The 25,190-nt window shown below is 36.8% G+C and overlaps 1 protein-coding gene across 1 annotated transcript; it reads left to right on the top strand.

Annotated features, from left to right (window-relative positions):
- Positions 1–1,274: 1,274 nt before the first annotated feature.
- LOC121740629 (transmembrane protease serine 9-like) lies at positions 1,275–24,086 on the top strand. The gene is made up of 6 exons (XM_042133363.1): positions 1,275–1,447; positions 13,211–13,370; positions 20,924–21,114; positions 22,095–22,186; positions 22,786–22,948; positions 23,654–24,086. Exons 1-6 carry the CDS (start codon positions 1,387–1,389, stop codon positions 23,785–23,787), a joined length of 801 nt encoding a protein of 266 aa, XP_041989297.1. The 5' UTR covers positions 1,275–1,386; the 3' UTR covers positions 23,788–24,086.
- Positions 24,087–25,190: the final 1,104 nt, after the last annotated feature.

Below are 25,190 nucleotides of genomic sequence, written 5' to 3'. Positions count from 1 at the left end.
AAACCGACTTCCAAAAAGGAGGAGGCTATATTATGTTCGGCTGTGGATATTTTTTTGATTGGCTACTGTCAGTAAGTAAACAAATCAACAACACTGTTAAATTGACAAACGCCATGTCAAAAAACTCAAAAACGTATGTATATACAATTTAAAAAATCCTATAGTCTGAGAAAATCCTTCAAAATTTCCACAAAACGATTAACCGACTGCGACAAATAAGGCTGTATTAATCACCATGCATTTTAATTTCAAACGCATACGTCCTTATGATAGACAATGGCCCAATTACATAACGTAGTAGAGTGCAGTCGCTAACAGATTTCCAGTAAACTGTGCTACATTATGACAGTAAAAGATGTCAATGATAAATGATAAATGATCAATGTGGAAAATCATTTGCATTTATAGTTGTTATTGTCCTGTCTCTTGCCATTTTTTTTTTTGTTATTTTTATAATGTTATAATTTTTGTCATAATGTTAAATTATGAAATTAAACTGTAAAATAGGTGTAATAATAATATTATAACAAATTTTATAAACAATAAAAATAAGCATCCTTTTTATGTCCTTTTCTATTTTTGGAATAAGATTTTTTTCTTAGAAAACATTAAACGGTAAATTCGTTATAAGTATTATTATGAATCGATACTTTCAAATCTCTCAAAACAAAATCATGTCAAAAGTTTATGAATACTTAACTGTTAAATGAAATAAAATCTCAATGATCATTGGAATTCAATAATCAAATACTGAACATAAAGTTAAGTGATATCGAATATCGAGATAAGTGAATTAAGTTAATCGTTCATACCTCCCTAATATACGGCAAATACCGCGCTCAAATAAAAACATATTCAAATTAACTTATATTAATTAGCATAAAATCTGTAAAAAGGTTATTGTGTCAGTGTTTACTTACGCCGGAACAGTGTTAAGACGAGATCAAAACTTGCCGTAACGAAGTCCGTTACGTGGTAATCGCCTTGAATGGGCTTTTTTGTTTGTTTCCTCAGTCCTTCCTTAATCCGATTTCCTAATTAATTTCATAATTATTTTTATCGATTTTATATTAAGATGTCTTTTTATCAATTATAACTTTCAGTGTAGCTTTTGAAGCTCCGTTCATCAGGTCGAGTCATGGGGTCAACCCGTGAACGTATTCGCACATGGTCTTCACTAGCCGCGCGATGTCACACCATTAATTTTGACCCGCAGCGCGGTAAGTGGGACAAATGTGAAGGATAGACGAAGGTCAGTATCTCGCGCGGCGGTGGGGCGGGCGCTCGTACCCGTGAACTTGGCATCACCCTGGCCGCCAGCGCCCCCTATAATAGCGGGGCCGGCGGCGCCCCCTGCCTCCAGAGCCGAGCCCGCCTCCGCCAGACATGCTCCGAGCCTTGTGCCTCTTGGCCGTGCTGGCCGCAGCCCGCGCCTGCAAGCCCTGCAGTGAGTTTTTTGTGTCTATTTGTGTGTGGCCTAGTGTTCGGTTCGTTTGCCCGAGGTAGGTGAGTGCGGTAAATGCGAAAGTGAAAAACGCGCGAAATTATACTGCTAGCGGGAAAATATATATTTTTAATATCTATAGAAAATATGGTATAAGACATTAAAAAATGAAGTGTATCAAAATTTATAAGATGAATATTGTAAACGTTTACGAAATAATAAAAATAAATTACGAAAAGAAATCTAACACAATGTGTACCTAACCGAAAACTTTTTTCAGTTGTCAAACATTGTAATTAAAACAAATACTCTTAAATGCAGTGCAATTAAGGTAAATAATAAAGTCGTAATAAAAGAAATCCTTGTGACAAAATCATATTAATTATGAAGAAGTAAATAAAAAAGTTTGTACTAGAATCAAAATCGATACAAAACAGTGATATAAACAAGCCGTAGCGTAGTGTAGTAGTAGAGCGATTATACCGGAGTTTTATGAATGAAGTCACGTTGTTATTTAATCGTATCATCGGACGACTGCACTGCCGATGCCGGGTTGACGGGTCAAACGACCCCCACGAGACCAATTACGAGATTAATAACTAAAATTAATTTTGTGATACAGTAAATTGTATCTTCTTCATAAATTATATAGCTTACATTTTTGTTTGACTTTGAATCTATATGGATAAAAATTAATTTTAAATTTTATTAGACTCGTTAAAACTCGAGAACGGCCCAACCGATTTGGACAATTTTAGTCTACGTAGTTAAGTATTCTTTTGGCTAAGTTTAGTCTAATTTTAATTTTTAATATATTATATATAATATTATATATATATATTATAATATTATATATATATATATATATATATATATATATATATATATATATATATATCTTGGTTTCGGGGGCGATAAATCGATCTAGCTAGGAATCATTTTCAGAAAATGTCTTTTTATTCGTGTTTTATCGATAATCGATAAACTGAAAAATATGACTCTTCCTGACATCTATTGGCGAATAATAATACTATTTTGTTAGCAACTAATTGTTTTAACGACCAACAGATGGCGTTATTAAGTAACACGAAGTCAATGAGGGTTTGCTATACCGAGCAAAGCTCGGTCATCCAGGTACTTTATTCATAAAGGCCCGTACTACCTACGTATTCTCTTTTAGTACATACTACGTAGTTCGTAGTATGTACTAAAAGAGAATATTTATTATATCCCTTTACTAGCTTGGCACTTATCACACTTTGTTTATCTTAAAAACTTTTTTTTTTATAATGGAAGATGATATTTTGTTCAAAATGGGTCAAGTGCATTAAGTTCTAACTACTAGGCTATTATGTACTTGGAGAATCGAGATACATTTCTAGTCTAAGGGCGATATCGTATTTTGCATACTCGATATGAACTGAATATGAAGCATATCATTATGAACTCATAAAAAATTGGAAATTATCATTCTAAGAATTACCAAGAGGTTTTCCGATGAATATGTAATAATTTGTGTCTTTATAAGAGGTCAATTTTACTCTTAAATATTCTAAATACAGTGCGAGCAGTTTTAATTTAGCGCCAATGACCGCTACCGCCTCGTTTCGCCGAGTACAGTATAGATTCCAGGATCCATATTAATATTATAAATAAAAAGTGTGTTACCCCTTCATGCCCAAACTACTGAACCGATTTTGATAGGTATGGAGATGTGTCGGGAAAGGGCATAGGATTCATTTTAGCCCCGAAAAATTTACGGTTCCCGCTCAATAAGCGAATTTTGGTGCAATGGAGATGCGGGCGTCGTCTCGTATCATAATATAAAGAAATTCTAAATCGAAGTATATCTGACACAGGCTTAAACACTTATAAGAATTGAGAAAGCAGTTTTTAAGTGAAGATTTCTAGCGCTCAAGTGTTTGGTGGATTTTGGCGTTACGTCACGGAATGTTGAGTGCTTTAGAGAGTGAAGATGTTTGTTCAGTCAGTTTCAACAGATGGGAGGTATTGTGTAGTTTATCTTCCTATTATAAAATGTCCTCAACGGGCATACTTAGCGAAAATAGTGAGATATTAATAAGTTCGATATTTATTAACCTTATAGATACCTAGATGAACAATTTTAAGATTATAAAATAGTCTTTATTTGTTTTTATTTAACTCTAATTTAGCAACTATCTTATCATGAAGGTTAATATGAAACAAAATAAGCCGACTTTTGAGTACCTGACAAAAAATCATTGTTTAACATTGTATAACTTGATATCTCAGTAAAGTTTCATCGCATAAGTAGTAACTGATAACGGTAAATATTGATAGCAATAAAATCGCAACCCACAAAGCTTGAATTGCAATTATTTTGAACGTCAATTTATCGCCAGTTGCCAGAACAAGCTATTAAAATAAACGTTTCAATGTAAAGATAAAATGAAAATATAAAGTACTTATTGGTGGTCATAAAATCGCAGTAAAAATGATTTAGGTGACCACGTGCGCGCTAATCAATGTATTATCCGAGAGTCAGTGATGCCAACTTCAAAATTTACCACTTTAAAAGCAGAGTATTATCTTCGCAGATGGGCATAGGGAAATTAATTACCGGATACCTAATTCGTGTTCTATTTAAGATTGCTATTAAACTTGAAGAAGCCGCTTGAAGCGGTAAGACCGCCAATTTGCACAAATTCTTTTTTTTGTACTGTTTGTATGATGTGTTATTATTGTGCAAATAAATGATTTATTATTATCAGGGCGAGCAAGGGAACTTGTGTAAAAATACACAATTGTACAAAATACAATTGTGTATTTGTATTTTTATTTTATTTTTATTTATATGTAGATATGTTATCATCAGATCAAGGATTTTTATAATATATAGATTTGTTATCAGTCAGTCAGTCAAGGTGTGACAACGCGAGCCGCGTTGTCACACCTTTACCAGAGTGGACAGAATTGACTGACTTGGTTGCTCACAAAGCTCGGCTTTTAGCTAGTTATAATAATTAAACTTTTAAATTCTTTCAAAGTTTCTGGCTTTGAAAAATATTAGGGAATTTCTTCATAAATTATGTAGTTATGTGATCTAAAAGACTTAAGTGTATGCTAAAAGCCTGGGGAGTAACCAACTTCAAAAACATAAATACTTCAAAGACCCCTAAAATTCCTATTTCCTAAGCTATGTTGGCTTTTGGTGATGAGCAGAAATGGTAAAAGACTAATTTGTTCATGAAACTTAAATAGTCCTAAGTTTGGGAGGAAATATTTCCGAAGGCTGGTATCACTGTGCACACGATAATCCTTGGGTCGCGTAAAACGATTAATTACGGAAAGTTGGTCAGTAGCGTAAGGATAACAGTTTGTGGCGGACAAGGGTCCGGAATTTTACCGGTTTTGTTTAGTTGCATCACTGTAACCGAATATCGATTTATTGTCGATGAAACTGATTGTTTTGGTTAAATTATGCATGTCTCTCTTTAAGGTATTGGAGTGAATTTATTTTTGTTTGGTGAAAATAAATCAACCTTGTAAAGCTAAGTAGATAATGTCACATTTAATCGAAGATTAATTTTCATTATAATTAATGGCAAATAGCATTTTCGGGTTCAATGCTATACCGGGAAATTAAGCGAGTAAGAATAAAAACTATGTTAAGTACATAGTTGAAAAAAAGTTGAAAATAAAATGGAGAACATTCAATTTAAAAAACCAAAAACAATGAAATTTATAAACACACAGAATTTAAAAAAAAGTTTAAAAAATATATTATAGAGCAATCGAGCTAACATTGAAGCAAGGTCACAAAAATTAATTAATTCAAAAATAATGTCCGTTTCTAATATTGCTTAGTGTTCTAACTATTAATCTTGAGATAATAAATAAAATGTAAACATATTTTTTGTTTCATATTTATAATTATTAATCATTATAGTAATTAATTGATTGTACGAAATATTTTCACTTTCTTATAAGATTTATTTTGGTGGACGCCCACTAATCTGATATGTACTATCAGAGAAGTTGATTCCTACGCAAATCGGGGACCTACGTAGTTTGGTTGCGTTACGTCAAACCCAGCTGACAGATCACAATTAACATTGAATTGACATATTCGACCAAATAACGTTGGTCTGTCAATTGCATAGGAATCAACTTCCTCGATGGTACTATTAAACACATTGTCATAAATTATACTCTAAACTTTTACACTTTGATCGTATCAAATACAAGATAACTTATCTATAATATTAGACCAGACTTTGGCCTAAATAAATTCTCTAGATAGGTGCCGTAAATAGGGCGGTGCTACCCGTGCCCAGGCACAGGGCGTAGACTCTGGGGGGCGACTCTGGGGTCTCCTGAGCTACAAACGATTATTTGTGCAAACGTATCTACGGGCATCGTCTAGTAATTTATAAAAAAAATTGCAATTATATAGCTTCGAATAAAATACACTCGTGGAAGCATAAAAATATGTTTCTTTTTTCTCGCGGTAATTCTTATCCAAATTCCTACGGAAGTGTACCAAATCGTGACAAATTTATTGCATCAATAAATAGATCTGACATGAATTCCATTCATATAATTTATATTTAAATCCGTGATCTATATATTATGTATACGTAACAACAAAACAGAAAGTGTTTCGAGGTTAAAGATAGCGAAAACCGCACACGAAGTGTGTCAAAGCATCGTCTAATATTTAATATTAAACATTATTAATTGTTTATTTATACTTTTACACTAATGAGAATTGTATTTTAACGAGACAGCTATATAATGCAAAATATTTATAGTCGTTTTTAAGTGTCAACACATTTTTCATCGGAAAACTAGTTATCTATAAGTACCACATATAAATAAAATTGGAGTGTCTGTTTGTAATATTGAAAGAACCGTTTTTTACTAGATGCATTGAATGTATTTAGGGTACATACACCAAAACAACATTTTTTACAATTTTTGTCTGTATGTTTGTCTGTCTGTCTGTCTGTTTGTTCCGGCTAATCTCTGAAATGGCTGGAGCGATTTTGACGGGACTTTTTTTGGCACATAGCTGATGTAGTAAGGCATAACTTAGGCTACTTTTTAACCGACTTCCGAAAAGGAGGAGGATATATTTCACTTGTTTTATATTGGTTCGCGGACAACTCCATCGTTTGAAGACCGATTTCCAAAATTATTTTGTTGTTGTATGAGAAGTAGCCCGAATTTGGTAACATGATCACAAAAGTGGTGATCTGATGATGCAATCCATGAGAAATCGACAGGACTCCTTAAAATTTATATTGAAACATATAGTGATTTTACGTTTTTCTGAAGGATTTTAAGCTTATACTACCAAAAAATAATCGGCCAAGTGCGAGTCGGACTCGCGCACGAAGGGTTCCGTACCACTTTAGAGCAAAACAAGAAAAAAAATTGTGTTTTTGTATGGGAGCCCCCCTTCATTATAAATTTTATTATGAAATATTAAAGCACAAATAAAACTGAATATTTTATGAACATTTCAGGTGGCCATCTGTTGTCATCATTAATAACGAGCAAAAAATGTTTAAAAAATCACGTTTGTTGTATCGGAGCCCCTTTTAAATATTAAATATTAAAGGGGTTTGGGTAATATTGGCGTCATTTTCAAATCTCGCGGCCACTCACCAAACCGGCTTATTATGAAAGAACATATCAAGGGGAGTAAACTTTATCATGGGGGACATATAGCTAAACTATATCGGAGCCGAGATATTAGGCATTTTAAGTTCGCATTTTCAACTAAACGTAAATTCAATCATAACCTGAATATCCAGGAAAATACTAAAAACGGCGTTATTTATTAGCTTAAAGCCTTCCTCGATAAATGGGCTATCCAACACAAAAATATTTTTTTCAAATCGAACAAGCAGTTCCTGAGATTAGCACTTTCAAACACACAAACACTTCAGCTTCATAATATTAGTATACAGGGTATAACAATACTAAGTGATAATACTTTAGGGTGTGTACAGTGTATGAGTCCCGTGTATAGAGTTTACTGTAAAAGTAGTAGCGCTGAAAGAGAACATATTTTTTTCACTTTCGTATAGGCAAACTCTTTTCGCCAGGGCGCTTGCCCATGCAGAAAGGAACACGGTCGGGTTTTAGTGGGTAGAGCCAATTTCCCGGCCCAAAAAAAATAATGCAAATCACAAAACAAAAATTCAGAGTGAACTCTATACAAGGGACACACTATATAAATACTTACCCTAACTAAATTATTATCACTTATGTTACAACCTGTAGATAGTATTATATACAAGAAAAATTAATTATTCATTTCATCATTTATTTTTAATTTTAGTTATTCGTACATTTTAGAGAATGACTTAATCATTTAACCATACAATGAGGTTCTTAACTATTTATTTTGCTTTTGCAAAAAAATGCAAATTTTATACGTGGGAGGCCATGCTTCGGCACGAATGGGCTGGCTCGACCGGAGAAATACCATGTTCTCACAGAAATCCGGCGTGAAACAGCGCTTGCGCTGGGTTTCACCGAGTGAGTGAGTTTTACCGGAGGCCTAATCCCCTACCCTATTTCCTTCCCTACCCTCCCCTATTACCCTATTCCCTCTGAAAAGGCCGGCAACGCACTTGCAGCTCTTCTGATGCTGCGAGTGTCCATGGGCGATGGAAGTTGCTTTCCATCAGGTGACCCGTTTGCTCGTTTGCCCCCTTATTTCATTAAAAAAAAATCCTTTTTTTCTCGAATTTCTTAAAGGTTCGCCGTTTTGATTTTTTTATATTTTTTGTGTAAGTACCTAGTTAATCTTCTTAAATTATAAAAATGGATTTTCAAATGTGTTAGTCGCGCTAAAACTCGAACGGCTGAACGGATTGGGCTGATTTTAGTATTAAAATATATTCTTAGAAGTCCAGGGAAGGTTTTAAAGTGACACGAAGTTCACCGGGACACCTAATATTCTATAAAACATTCCTGCAGCTGTACAATTATATTACGAGCCGGGAAATAGATAGAAGTAGCAGTAGAAGTTGGACTGAAAATTCTGCCGAAAGCTGGTGGCGTCGGCCGTCATACTACTTCGCATACTGCAAAATTCGCTAAATAGTTGAAATAATCGACATTATATTATGGGAACAACACCCTTTTTTTTTCTTTTTTTTTTCGTTGGGGAAATGCGTTTACGCATCCCCGGCAGTCTGGGGAGGGCTACCGGGGTACGTGGGACTCCCTGGGGGCGGAGGGCCGCGCCCAGGCATACCCACTAAAACCCCAACGGTGTTCCTACTCTTCCACTTAAGGCAGAGCCACGGGATACGCGGAATACACAACCGCGACCCTGCCAGACCGCGACCCTGCCAGACCGCGACCCTGCCAGATGGGAACAACACCCTAGAGTCGTTTTACCCACAACACATTAATACACAAGAACAATAATTATAATTGCCTTAATTGCCTAATATTGCATCCGGCCCTTTGAAAACCGCTGTCTAATGAAATATAGGCTCAAGTCTGGCTATATTTTAGCCGGACAAGTGTGTGAACTGACCCAGTGTGAAAATATGTATGAAAAATTATTCATATTTGACGCGGACGAAGTCGTGGGCAATAGTTAGTAAGAAATATATATCCAACAGATTAATATACCCTTTCTACGCCTGTTTGTTAAGGACAGCTCAATAAAGTAACGTTAATTACTATTGATTTTGTGAACATAAGGTGCAAAAATAAACATACTAAAAAAATCATAGCTCAGCTCCGATATTACTTAGAACTATTTTTATTACTAATATATGTTTCTCAAATGTAGTGCTACAAAATAGTTATGGTTTTATCCCTGGCCGCTGGAAAAAAAATGACGCCACAGGTCCATACAAAGTTACCCAATGCCCTTTATTTTATTTTTAGTGTTTGTTTTTATAGCGGCAGCAGATATACATAATCTGTGAAAATTTCAACTCTCTAGCTATATATATATATATATATATATATATATATATATATATATATATATATATATATATATATATATATATATATATATATATATATATATATATATATATATATATATATATATATATATATATATATATATATATATATATATATATATCTATATATATAACTGTTCTTGAGTTACAGCCTGGAGATAGACAGACATCCAAGTCTCAGTAATAGGCTATTTAGTGTTTACTGTTTATAGAGGTACCCGAATAGAGGTACCTGAATTTGGTACAATGCTTACGAAAGTGGTGATCTGATACTGAAATTCGTGAGATATAGAGGGAACTCCTCGATATTTTTTGGGACACACATAGACGCGTCAACTATTTCTGTATTCAATCTTCATAATTTTTTACTTCGTAGCAGCTAACTTTAGCGCAATTTCTATGTGCAATTTACCGCTTTTTAGGGTTCCGTACCTCAAAAGGAAAAAACGGAACCCTTATAGGATCACTTTGTTGTCCGTCTGTCCGTCCGTCCGTCTGTCAAGACCCTTTTTCTCAAGAACGCGTGGAGGTATGAAGCTGAAATTTATATCAATTACTCAGGTCTACTGTCCCTTGAAGCTGTGAAAAAATCAAACTTCTAAGCCAACGCAATCAAAAGATACAGCCGTTTATGCCGCAAATTTTCGACACTTGCAAGGGAATCAAAATCTACAGGGTGCTTCCTGTGAACTCAGAATCTTGAAATTTGGTACGAAGCAACGTCTTATAGCATAGATAAAGGAAAAATTACGAAAACCATAAATTTTTAGTTACATCACATAATATATATTTTTTTAATAATTTTAAACTTACTACCCATTTCCTCATAAACGCGTAGAGGTATTAAATTGAAATTCATACCAAATACTCAGGTCTATAATACCTTTAAGCTGTAACAAAATCAAACTTCTATGTCAACGCAATCAAAAGAAACAGCAATTTAAGCTGCATATTTTGAAACTCGCAAGTACTCGCAAGGAAATCAAAACCTAAAGGGTACTTCCAGTCGACCTAGAATCTTGAAATTTGGCATGAAGCAACGTTTTATAGCACACATAAAGGAAAAATTCCGAAAACCTTAAATTTTTAGTTACATTACAAAATATATATTTTTTAATAAATATAAACTTATTACTTTTTTCCTCATGAACGCGTAGAGCTATCAAGTTGAAATTCATATCAAATACTTAGATCTAATTGCCTTTAACCCGTGAAAAAAAAAAATCTAAGTCAACGCAAAAACGCAAAACGCAAAAGTACAACCATTGATACCGCATATTTTGAAACTCGCAACTACACGCAAGGGAATTAAAACCTAAAGACCACTTCCCGTTGACATAGAATCTCGAAATTTGGTAAGAAGCAATAGCTTCTTACCAATACAGCACAGGTAACAGAAAAATTCCGAAAAGCTTAAAATTTTAAGTAGTTATACCACCAAAAAAATTGTGATTGTAAACATAATTGTAGTTACAGCAATGACCGCGAGTTATTATACTACGAGTATGTATGGGGAGGGCAACAAACGGCAAAGACGACCTCACTCATCGTCATTCAATCCCGATGTTTTCGTGAATGTAGCTGTATAATCTAAATGCGTCCTAACTGCTTAAAGTGTTATACTTATAATTAAATTCAATGACATAATATGTGTTAATATAAAATAAAGGATTACTTAAACGATAAAGAGATCTTTGTCTTAAATTTATGCTCCTCCATCTTTCCCCATTGTAATGTTATGAATTTCATTTTGCAATAAAAATACCATAGTTATGACTCGATTGTCGTAATGAACGAACTTTGTAAACCTTGCAGGTTTGTACGGAACCCTCGGTGCGCGAGTCCGACTCGCACTTGGCCGGTTTTTTTTTTGTAGATGTAGATTAAATGAACTAAAAAGTATTAAATAATTCATATTCTGTTCTCAGTATTTCTGTTCTCAGTCTTCATTATTTTGAAGTTGGTACTATCAGCTAACCTAATCGCCAGTTCTGTGACAAAATCTAACTGCAACTTATATGACTGGTACCGACTTCAAATTATGAAGATAGAGAACAGAATACTGAGTACAGAATATGAATTATTAATTAATACTTTTTACTTAGTTCATTTAAGAAAATTACTATCCTTATTTATATATTTATTTTATATATATATTTATTATTATATAATATTTACCTTGAAAGTTGGTTTCAATTTTTGTTTAAAAATTGAAACCGAAATAATTTTACACTTATTCGTTATCCTTAAGATTTTCTATACAGCCACAAAAACGCCAATGTTTTTATCTACAAATTTAGGTTCATAAAAAGTTATCAGATCAACTATTTAACAAGATCCCATTTTTACTTTTTGGGTAAAGAAGGGGAAAATTTCTCTCTTTTTCATTTTCTTTTTTTATCACATTTTGCTGACGCGGACGAAGTCGCGGGCAACAGCTAGTAGTAAATAAATGACTGCTTTGGTCCAGAGTTAGCTATTCTTTTTTATGATTCATATAGTCATAATGTTTTCCAAGTTTTTAAAAGAAGTTTGCAAGTCGAATCGCCTTATACACTAAAACAATAATCGCTCATAATCATAAAACGCTGCTATCAGCAAACGAAGTTTAAAATTTTATCATCGAAACAGAATAATTTGTAATTTTCCTTACTTTGTAAATAATGGAATATCCCCGATAGCAACACTTTAGCAGTAAACACACACCCCCTTATTAATAAACATTGTATAAGCTTAGAATAGTTATGCAGTGTTTTGTTCCTGTCACACAAGTGACATTTTTAATTGGATTGTAGAAGACAAAACATCGTGTAACTATTCAAAGCTTATACAACGTTTATTAATAAGGGGGTTAAAGCTTAGCTTCGTCATAAAATTAACGTTATTATTACAATATGCATTTGAATAACAATTTCAATACGCGAGTATTTCATAACTGTAATCGCCCATACAAAAGTCGATATATCAAGAGGCATAACACAAGACATAAACGCGTGACGAAGCTCGCATTTTCAAAATGACTTTGCGATTGATTTAGAGTCGTTTTATTGTGATTACTCACGTGCAAGTCATCGGTTTTATGAAATAATATTGCGCCCAAGCCTGTTTGTAATTTAAAAATAAAAAATCATTTTTCAGTAAGAAATAAATTATGGAGAACTATAAAAAGTATTATTTCGTTGAACTATAAAGGAATTAAAATCTTTCAGTTATAACTTAAAACTCTTCAAACAAATGAAAATGAAGCCTCATTCACTTTAAGATAATTTCAAATGTCATAATATAATAATATAAGTATAACAGTAACCTCAAAAGTAAATTTATTATCTCACAGCAATAAGTCATGTGAATTTACACTGATTAAAAGCACTTTGCCTCGAAAACTTTGACCCAGTTATTGACAGCTGGAAACAAATCGCGGGCTTCAAAAGAGAAGGGCGTATATAAATGCCCCTATACTTTTCAGGAATCGACAAAAACTTAATAATATGTATCTATTTAATTCATCTCTACAACTAAAAATTTACATCTGTCTATGAAAGTACTTCCTTAATTACGTGAAATTACATTATTTTAACAATTCCAAAACTTCCAATATTGCACTTACATCTCCATATTTTCTTCAATAAAAATACTTTTTATACGCCCTTCTGGCTTGAAGCCCGCGATTTGTATTCAGTAATGACATTTTTAGTTCAGAGTTGTGAGAATATGATGGCTCCGAAAAGAGTGAGCAAAGTTTAGTTTTTTGTATAGCTTACGATTAACTGTGCAGCGTGCGGCGTGGCGCGGCGCGCGCGCGTGGTGGGCGGCGGGGCGCTGCAGCCGGGCGAGTTCCCGTGGCTGGCGGCGCTGCGGCGGGACGGCAAGGTCATCTGCGGCGCCACCGTCGTCGCCAGGGACCACCTCGTCACCGCCACGCACTGCATCTTCGAGTGAGTATTACGACTTGTCCAGGGATTCCAGGGTTGTCGCTTCGATGTCAGGATGTTTGACAGCTTGCAATCAAAACTACATTCGAGGTAAAATAACCTGGTCTCAATAGTGAATAATGGGTTAGCTTCAGAGGCCAAACTGTAGACGAAAGAAATGCTCATTTTTATTTAATAAGTTTAATTTTTCCGGGATAAAAACTATCCTATGTCCTTTCCTGGGACTCAAACTATCTCCATGCCAAATTTCAGCAAAATCGGTTCAGCGGTTAGAGCGTGAAGAGGTAACAGACAGACAGACAGACAGACACACTTTCGCATTTGTAATATTAGTATGAATAGCTGTAACTTTTCCTTCTTTCAAACTTTTAAGGTTCATATTAAAAAGTTACGCTGATCTGAATCAAGTTCTCTGAAATCAGTCCGCTAAAACTTTTTTTTAAATGACGAGAGTTGCTGAAGCTTCAACATTTTGATAAACTGACATTATTTTTAATTATACTTAATTATAGGCAATGTTTGACCTCTATTTTTAACATATTTCACTTTGAAATATGCACTTGACGATATAATAAAAGTTAAAAATCGCATTCCCGTGTCAAATAAATTCGCGAGAAGTATGTGTGATCCGCACGCACACGCACTTAATGGATCCTGTCATTCCCGTTGTCGCGACCTAATTTCATGTGATTTGTGCATTCTAAATGATTCGAATGAATTCAAAGTTATGTAGTCACTTGGTATTCTTTATTTAAATTTATGGGAGAATCCCGTTTGTATAATCTGAGGGTAAAGTACAGTTACTTTATAAAACTTAAATAGCTGGTGCCTGTTTCAAATTTCAATTGTCATCGGTGACCTTCTTACTGATCTTGTGCACTCAATTTTTTTTTTAATTTATACTGTAGTCTGTAAGTATACTAGACATGGGCGTACCGAGGAGGGGAGGGGGGCAGGGGGGCAGGGGGGCAGGGGGGGGGGGGCTGTCCCCCCCCCCCCCTGGATCATGTTGACGTCCCTACTAAGTATATTATCTAGTACTTTTATCTATAAAAATTAAAAATTAAGAAAACTATTTTTTGCCATTTGTTTGCAATACAATATTTTTACAACTAAAAATTATTAATTTTTTATTCTTTATAAACACCTTGCTTATGAAAAATCTGATTTGCCCCCCCCTGGCCCAGGACCTGGGTAATTTGCCCCCCCCCTGGCACCAGGACCTGGGTAATTTGCCCCCCCCTGGCCCAGAACCTGGGTACGCCCATGATACTAGACCAGCAGATGAATCGAAGAAAAGCAAATCTTTGGAAGATTTTATGAAGAATAATACTTCAATTTTTACATTGGCTACCTACTATTGCATTTGTCATAATATGGCTACAAAAACTTTGCTATCTTGAGGTCTTCCATTGTAAAATGTCAACGCTAGAGTAAAACTTTTATTGTGCCCAACCAAAGCAACTCAAAACGGTTTCAGATTTGATCAATGCCTCTTTCGAGTTAATTAATTTCTACGCTTAAAAAAGTACCCAAGCTTTACACGGAACCAAAACATCTCAAAAGGAAATCGCACGTGTCGACCAATATCATAAATTCGCTGAAATCGGTTCACCCAAATACACCTTCATTAACATTGCTCCGGATTCGGCACTCCTCTCCATTCTCCGCCATAATCAGCCAGTAGGTTAACAACGACACTATTATTTATTACCCATTTATTTCTAGATCAAACGCTTATCGGTGATAAATATAGTTTATGGTCGATTAGTCGGTGTTTTGCCATGCTATTTATGATATGATTCGTCATCAATGGATCTTTAATAATTATTAATTAACGTTCATCAACGGTATTTTGCGGTGATCCGTGCGAATGTTTAGTGATTTTTTTTTTTATAAAATAAGGGGGGAGCAAACGGGTCACTTGATGGAAAGTAACATCCGTCGCCCATGGACACTCGCAGCATCAGAAGAGCTGCAAGTGCGTTGCCGGCCTTTTAAGAGGGAAATGGGGTAATAGGGGAGGGAAGGGAAGGGAATAGGGGAAGGTAGGGCGGGGAAGGGAATAGGTTAGGGGATTGGGCCTCCGGTAAACTCACTCACTCGGCGAAACACAGCGCAAGCGCTGTTTCACGCCGGTTTTCTGTGACAACGTGGTATTTCTCCGGTCGAGCCGGCCCATTCGTGCCGAAGCATGGCTCTCCCCAAGTATAGATATATTATATATCTATAGATAGAGATAATCTAAATTAAATGGTTTTGTTATGCTCAAAAGAAATTATTAGATACTTCCTTGTATTTTTAAACGCATCGCAAGGCGTGTTCACCTTTATTAGGATTACAATGACTTTCCAAATTTAACAATAGGAAGGAGAAAGTATTAATTCGTAGATCCTGCGCAGGCGTCGGCAAACGTATGATTATGCTAATACACGGTATTAAGAAATAAATTATATTGACTGATGTCGCACGCATGTCGCTGACCCACTATCGAACTATGAATGAAAATGTCTTACTCGTGAATCATTTGTGAATAGATAATAAAGATGTTATGAAATTGAAAATAATAAAAGATGAAATACTTAAAGATCCATTCACACTTTTCACTAGCTGACATTCGGTCAGAGAAATTATCTCATTATTTGATTTTTTATTGCTGTGATAACTCTAATGTTAGTTTTATATTTCTGCAAAATTTTCTCTCATCTACTCTACTTATGATATGTGAATTTAACAGGAATTTATTATTATGACCTCAAAATTGAGCCCAAAATATGTAGATATAGTTGGGTATCAAAGTAAACAGACACTTAGTTTGCTGCAAAGTTGTAAAAAATATTTAAGCCCCCACTCCAAGCTTGGTCTTTATCGGGCATCGAAAAAGTTATTTTAAATGAAGTAACCTAAATTCGGTCGCATTTTAAATCAAAATTCGTGGATAACCACGGAATTCTTATCAGACGAAATAATTGAGATATAACCGTAACTCTTATAACAGCAGTAGCTGACACATATAGGTCGAATTGCAAATTAAAACTTGAGATTATCACAAACCAGATTTTTTAAGACATTTGTGGATCAAAAGTTCGTTTTACGCCCTCATTTTAATGCTTCGTACTTAAGTTTAAATACGTACTACTTAAGTTTGATAAACTTTGTAGTACTTATTACATTGATAGTTTTCTCGATTATGCAGTCTGAGAATTTATCATACGAGCATTCAGGCCCACTTTTTTAAATTTTCCTCTGAAAAGTTATATGAATCTTACCCGATTATTTGGTTGGTAATTAGAGATGAAAGTAAGCATATTTAACTAAAAGCTTCTTACCAACAAGAGATTTTTTTTATATTTTTTTAAGAGCATATTCTATCCCACTGCTGGGAAAAGGCCTCCCCCAAGGTCTTCCATCTGTCTCGCTCCAACGTCACATAATGTTTTCCAAGTTTTTATTTGAGAAGTTTGCAACTCGAACCACACAACAATATAATAAGTATAACGCATAATCCTCAAATTTTGCTATCAGCAAATGAAGTTTAAAATTTTATCATTGAAACAGAATAATTTGTAATTTTCCTTACTTTGTAAATAATGGAATATCCCCGATAGCAACACTTTAGTAGTAAACACTTAAAACTTAGCTTCGTCATTAAATTAAGGTTATCATTACAATATGCAATTGAATAACAATTTCAATACGCGAGTATTTCTTAACTGTCCTTCTTCTTCTTAATCGCCCATACAAAAGTCGATATATCAAGAGGCCTAACAAAAGACATAAACGCGTGACGAAGCTCGCATTTTCAAAATGACTTTGCGATTGATTAAGAGCCGGGACACAAAAACACGGCACGACGTCGTACGGCGTCGTACGGCGCCGTGTCGGACGCGCCTTGTAAGAAAACCACGGCACGGCGCCGTACGGCGTCGTACGACGTCGTGCCGTAGAAACTCACGTAGAAATTCAAGACGAGTTTCTACGGCACGACGTCGTACGACGCCGTACGGCGCCGTGCCGTGGTTTTTGCGACGAGCGTCCAACACGGCGCCGTACGACGTCGTGCCGTGTTTTTGTGTCCCGGCCCTTAGAGTCGCTTTATTGTGATTACTCACGTGCAAGTCATCGGTTTTATGAAATAATATTGCGCTCAAGCTGTTTGTAATTTAAAAAAAATATATTCATTGATATTTAATGTAAATTTCAAAGTTGATTTCCAGTAAGAAAAAAAAATTAAGGACTATAAAAACTACTTTTTATAGTCCTCGAATTTCTTACTTTAAAATGAATTAAAATTTTTCAGTTATAATAATTAATGACGTGAGTGGAATCTGAACAAGATAACTAATAACAAGATAACTGATAACTAATAACAATAAATTTACGTTTAAATCTTTATGGTATTATCTCAATTTGATAAACTTTGTAGTACTTATTAAATTGACGGCTTTCTCGCTTGTGCAGTCTGAGAATTTATCATACGAGCATTCAGGCCAACTTTTAAAATTTTTCCTCTGAATACTTATATGATATTTACCCGATTATTTGGTTGGTAATTAGAGATGAAAGTAAACAATCTAACCTATTTAACTAAAAGCTTCTTACCAACAACAGATTTTTTCAAGAGCCCATGCTATCCCACTACTGGGAAAAGGCCTCCCCTAGGTCTTTCATCTATCTCGCTCCAACGTCACCGCAAGCCAGCCTGGTTTGCAGGCATCCAGTTCATCTCGCCATCTTTTTCGAGGCCGTCCACGTTCACGGAGTCGTCCGTCTCTGGTACCCACTCTATGGTGACCTTTGCCCAACGGTCAGGATGCATGCGGCTGGTATGGCCCGCCAGTCTCACTTTAACTTTGCAGCTTTTATGCCGACGTCCTTAACACCTGTTTTGGAGCGCAGCGTGCTATTTTTTATTCGGTCAGCTAGTCTTACACCTAACATGCTGCGCTCCATTGCTCTTTGACAAACCCCGAGCTGGGACCTTTGTGACCAGGTCTGAGCATCGTAGGTTAGGATGAGCAGATGCCGGCGCGTCAGCGTTTCAGGGAGATTGGCAAATCTCCCTTCCTCAGCGTCTTAATGACCAGTAGCTCTTCCAAGCGTTTTCAATTCGACGACTGACTTCCTTTCCTAGTCTATTGTTAAAGGGGACTATCTGGCCCAGGTAGATATACTCGTCGACATATTGTTATTCTTGCCCATCTACCTCGACGACGATTGCGACGACTACAAGGCGCAGGTTCAGCCTCATATGAAATATTGTTCTCATCTCTGGGCAGGGGCGCCAAAATACCAACTGCTCCCTCTGGATCCCCTATCGGTTGTATCACGGGGAGTGCTCTGAGGAATTGTTCGGAATCATACCACCTGCAACTTTTCGCCATCGTCCCACGCGAAAAACATACCATCCTCATCACCTTGATGAGTGGCAGTCTTCCACAGTGCGTTTTTCACGTAACTTTCTGCCGTGCACTGTACAACTCTGGAATGAACTGTCACCAGCATTATTTCCAGACCGATACGACCTGCAAACCTTCAAGAAAAGAGCGTATTCCCTCTAAGGCCGGCAACGCACCTGCAGCTCTTCTGATGTTGCAAGTGTCCATGGGCTTACCATCAGGTGACCCGTTTGCTCGTTTGCCCCCTTATTTAAAAAAAAAACTCGATCTTACGTTTTATGCTATTGGTCATTATTTGTGTTTTGGACCGATTCATGGCTAGTCCCACCTCGAGGCTTGCGTTGATTAGGTCTTCAAGCATGGTTTGTAATTCTAAGGCTGTAGGTGCGAAGAGAATAATGTCGTACCGAAGGTTTGTTAGCTTCCTGTCATCGACGACAATACCCCTCGTCGCCCATGAAGCCGCCAGCTTTCCAAATACTTCCTGAAAGACACTTGCCACAACAAGAGATTAAAACCTATTTTTTACACTAATAGACAGACGCCATTATTTAAAAATATATCCTGTATATTGAGTTTCGAAATTAAGTTTGTGTAATATTTAAAACGATTCACATCTAGGTTTGAAACCTCTACCATAATACTCGTGAATTTGTGATTCAGGAGCCCTGAGCGTTTTTCTCACAAGCTCGAAAGTCAAATGTGGCAACAACCAATACCTACATTAAATCAATCACACGATATCTCCACTTAGCACCTTTCTTTTATCTCATTACTTATTCACAGAGTGGGTCAATAACAACAAATAAAATATTTTGCGAAACAGCCCTTTGGCAACTTTAAGCCTGGTCGTGACCTAGAGCTTTCTCAAGTTTCGTCATCAAAAACAAAAACAATGTTGTATTCATAACGTGAAAGCGAAAAATATACCATCCTAATGACCTTGACGAGTGGCAGTCTTCCACCGTGCGTTATTCGCGTAACTTTCTGCCATGCACTGTAAAACTGTGGAATGAACTGTCGCCAGCAATACTTCCGGACCTATACGACCTGCAAACCTTCAAGAAGAGAGCGTTTTCCCTCTTAAAAGACCGGCAACGCACCTGCAGCTCTTCTGAGGTTGTGAGTGTCCATGGGCGACGGAAGTTACCTTCCATCCGGTGACCCGTTTATTCGTTTGCCCCTTAATTTAAAAAAATAATTGTTAAGGCATAATATTAGATCGATCACTAGTTCCTGACCCGGGGCTGTGGACTTAGAAATCGCATAGGCTCGACGATCATATTTGATTATGTTAAAAATTAATACTCTATTGCAAATTTCGACAATCCATTTTTTTGTAGAATTACTTAGTCAGTGCTGGTTTTAGCACTACCATCGCCCTGGGCAAGAATTCTTCGGCGCCCAGGGTGCTGATAGTTTTGGAAAATTTTGGCGCCCCTTTTGTTTTGTACAGCGCCTCTTTTTATCCGGCGCCCTGGGCGGTCGCTGCTACTTTACTTGGTTACCTATATAATTTCCAATAACTATACCACAAGATGCAGATATTAAAAAAAAACGTAGTTATCAATATTTTCAAATGGAGTGCAAATACTGAAGACTGTCATAAGTGGGTCTAGGCCAGTGCAGCTAATGCGTCGTTTCGTCACGCCTGCCACGTATTTGTCACGCGCGTGCTCCGCATGTTCACAGGTGGACCTCCACAATGCAGAATATGATAGGTCTAGGCTACTAGCTATTATCTAATTGTAATTGGCACGATTTCAATCAGCTGTTTCTATGCAATTTAAAGGAGTTTATGAAAAATGTATACATCCACTGCAAATCAGCTTATACGACTATATTCAGTTCAAAGTTCCTAAAAGGTGTTAAACAACTGTAAACAGTTTGTAGATGTGCAGATTTCGCCTAAGACCAAGCCGCCCGGAATCGGAACACAACGCAACGATATGGTGTCAATATTATGCGTGCCTTTTTAGTCCGTATATAATGTGGCCATTAACCCGTCAATCCCCAAGCGGCACCCGGCTGTTGCATAACAATTGAAAATCTATTGTGTCTGCGTTTCCCACGATCGAGGTATTTGTAGAGTTTGACGAGAGTTAAAGATTTTACAGAGTTTGAGTAATCTTTAAACGTGATATTTCCTGTTTCCAGGATCGAGGCGTCCCGTCTGTCGGTGCTGGTGGGAGAGTACGACGTGAACAGCACGCGGTCTGCTGGTCTGGCGGTGGCGCACGTGTTCCAGCACCCCGACTTCAACCGCTACACGTATGACAACGACATCGCCGTGCTACGCCTGGCTGAGCCGCTGCCGGACCACCTGTACCGCCCCGCATGTCTGCCCAGTGAGTACCAATACCTTTGTTTTTGAGGAATGCGTTTACACATCCCCGGGGCCTGGGGAGGACCACCGAATTATGTGGGACTCCACGGGGCGAACATAAGATCCGCACCCGGGACTACCCAGTAAAACCCCAACGGTGTTCCTGCTCCTGAAGGTGGAGCTACGGGAAACGCGTGATACACGACCGCAGGGGAGTACCATATACCGCGAGAATGTACAGCTACACCTTCTTGTGTAAGGACGTAATTTGGCCATAGATAATGATCTGACTATAGCTATGAATAATGATGATGTTGATTATGATGATGTTGATGACTTTAGTTACTGAGATCATATTATTATATAGGTACAAGTATAAAAACTTGCCCAGCGATCAAAAAGTCAGACTTCTGGTAATATTCTAACTTTATAGGCAGATCTTATCAGACTTAGTTTTAGCGGCAATAATTAGAATTTAAGGCAACATTTTTATGCGTGAACATTAGCCCCATTTCCTTACTGCTGCCGCGAGACGCGATTTGTTTGCTACGCTTCGTAGAAATAACTTAAATTTAAGAGTCTCATCTTGGAAATCTGTTGTCAATTTTTGACACTATAAATTACTAATTGAGGGTATTAGGACGAAAGTCGAATAAGCCGCTGCATTAATCAATACAGTGAAAGTTAATACCATAATCTGGCATGGCAAGTACCAGAGGTTTTCTATTTAGCTAGTGATAGATACACAGTCATTAGGTCAAAGTCACCGGTCAATAGTCCAAGCAAAGATTACTTAGAAACTAGTGTGCATCTTGACTGTTCTTGACCTCTTAAAAACCAACGGTATTTATAACCGACCTAATGCAACATATTATTTTGTATCAGAAAGCATATTATATTTTTTGTTTTCGGCCTGATAAACGTGCCCATATAAAAGTCTATTAACGTCGCGTTCCTGTGAAATTATTTTCTTTTTTCAAATTTGAAAATTTTCTGTTTCAGACGACGACAGCAGCCTCGATGGAGTCAACGCGGTTGTCTCTGGCTGGGGAGGAACGGTGGAAAAGGGACCGCCGTCTAATATACCAATGAAAGTGAGTGTAATGTTTAAATGACAATAATAATATGAACTTGTACTGTGATTTATAGTCAAAGGTGAGACTAATTACGATTAAGAAGTTCATATTTTGTTTGTTAATAGAAGGTTAATGTTCTGTCACATGGTTTTGACTGTAGATTCAATCTAGGTAGAAATAACGAATTTAATTACTTAATACATATATGTAGAACACTAGCTAAGCAGTTTCTAATGTAATGTACTGCGTATCTAATTTAGTCGGTCAAGCCCATCTGAGTGCTTACGATTAACAAAGACCAACTAAATAGCGTAGGTTCGCCATTTATGAATCAATTTACCTGATGGAATTATCGAAGAAATTGATTCCTAGGCAGTTGACGGACCTACGTCATTTAGTCGAGTTATGTCAATTCAATATAAGTCGTGATCTGTCATCTGACGGCTAGGTTTGATGTAAAGCGACTTAATTATGTAGGTCTGCCATCTGCCTATTAATCATCTTTTTTGATAGTACATTTTATTGTCATTTAAATTCATAGACTTTTTTGCTCACTGTACAGTGTACACTTACGAAATACATAAACCAGACATAAACTAAACGTCAACTGCTTTTAGGCGGAGGTGAACATCTGGTCAGAGGAGGAGTGCAAGGGTGCGGGCTACGGGCGGCGGAAGGTGACGCCTCGTATGATCTGCGCCAACGCCCCCGACAGAGACTCCTGTACCGGCGACTCCGGCGGCCCGCTGCTGATGACCCAGCCGTACCATACTTTAGTCGGTGAGTAAACATCGTTCTTTGAAAGCATATTGCTAACTTCTCACCAGCTTCGCCATGTGAAGGAGGTGGCTCGAGGTGGCGCGGGCTGGCTCGAGCAGGGGCGTCCGATTGGATTGAAGGCGCGGCTCGAGCGGCTCGTACAAATCGGCTCGGCGCGGAATTACACGATGTGAGAAGCCAGCATTAGAATAGTTATGACTTCTGACTTGTGAGTTATCCTAGATAACATAAAATTTATTTTTACCTTGCAAGGTCCGGACATGTCTTTGTCTTTTAGTTATTTTTACAATGTGACTGCAGGCAAATATTGTTTTTAAAGTTTATTCGCTGTATAGTTACTAATAATTCTGTGAGTGGGATAGGACTCAGTAGGGTAGACTGGGTACGGTTGTGCCAGGGAACGGTTGTGACAGTCGTCATAACAGCGAAACTATACGGAATATGGGGATGGGTGCTAAGAGAGAAAGACGCGTCTTGCAAGTCTGAATGCTTCTCCCAGCATTGCTTCCGCCAGCATTTGACGATAATGTTATTAGTATTTTAGTATTTTTATGTAGACAAATAAATAAACTATGGTTTGTGATAAAATTTTCCTGGCTAGGTGTAAAATTAACAAAATTATTGCGCTCCAAACCAAAAATGTCACAATCGTACCCAGTCTACCCTACATTAAACATTGTTTTTAAAATAAAATGCTGTTTTCAGGGATCGTGTCCTGGGGTCGAGGCTGCGCTAGACAAGGCTACCCGGGCGTGTATGTTAGAGTGGATCGCTTCATGCCGTGGCTGCAGGTAGCGCTGCGTCACGCCTGCACGTGCTCACCGCCCTCCAGTAGCTAACCTAGAGGCTACGTCTTTGCCATAATATTTAAAAAAAAGCCGCGTCCCCTTTGCATATTTTTTTTCTTGCATTGGTGACGTGGCTTAGAATGTACTTTTTTTTATTTAAGTTAACGACTGCATCGTAAGTACTGGTTTACAACGTAAGTTACCGTTGTTTGTTGTGCTTGATACTGTACATTGTACAGTGTACGCGTATGTTATGGCCTATTTAGATAATTATTTATTATACTCTAGAATACATTGAAACAACCGTGCTGAAAATTGGAGGCTAGTTACCATTTTGTATTTTCTTCCGTGGCCAGGGGGCCTATTATGAGCTCTTAAATCCATTCACTTTACGTCCTTATACAGTCAGTATAAGGACGTAAAGTGAATGGATTTAAGAGCTCATAATAGGACCCCAAATTATGAAATTAATAATGAGGCTTTAAATTAAGACCACATAAAGAAAACACTTTAAAATATAAAACCGGCTCAGGAAAAGGTGAAGCACGTTCAAATTAAATTGAGCTTTCTTATATATTGACTCAAACCAAAGCAAGTTATGTTGAGTGCAGAGCTTTTTTGATGTCAGTATTAGAAACATAATTTTAATTATAAGTTACCCACTTAGTTAGTAAGACAATGGCTGTGAATTTAATTTATAAATGTTTAGATTTAAATTATATTGTTAATTTGAGTGCCTATAGTTACCTATTGATTTTTGTATACATGATACGTAATAGCTTTTAGTCAGATATTTACAGTGGAATATTATCAATTTACAATAAAAGTTACCACTACCTACATGAATATTAAAAATACAACACTAAATTTGAAATGTAATAAGTACCTAAATATATTTCATTTTGTTTCAAAACATATTTTGTTTCATTTACCTGTACCTATCCCCTTTACTATCCCCTTTATATTCGGAATAATTATTGATATTATACTTTCAGTTGGTATACAGTAAGTAATAGATTGGAGAAAAAGTCTTTTCGTATTATAGTATGTATGAACTTGTCATAGGTAAAATCTCTTGGGCTATAGGCCTCTTGGACATAGTAAAAGGAGGGGAAGTAGGATAACTCCGGCCCAATCCGCGATATAATTACCTACTGTTTTAGGGTTGTCAATTTTAGGCGGCGCGGAGGCGCGGCCGGTGGGTTGGTGTGGGAGCGGCCGCCGTCCGCGCTTCGTTCGCGCAACCGCATGAACAGCGGCAACGTCGCGGTCTCCCGACTTTTAATAAAAAGTAAATCTTTACTGTGCATATTTGCATGCATATTTCGGCATTTTGATCGTGCATATAATCCGATGTCTAAATAAAATTATAAAAATACCCTGTAAAACAACATTAAAAACTAACGCCTGTCTCTTACTATAAACAAATCTGTTGTTATGATAACTTTCCTTTA

Source organism: Aricia agestis, chromosome 3, assembly GCF_905147365.1.
Source record: "Aricia agestis chromosome 3, ilAriAges1.1, whole genome shotgun sequence".
Classification (NCBI taxonomy): Eukaryota; Metazoa; Arthropoda; class Insecta; order Lepidoptera; family Lycaenidae; genus Aricia; species Aricia agestis.
Note: the sequence above shows the minus strand (reverse complement) of the source record. Positions and strands in the feature narration are given on the sequence as shown.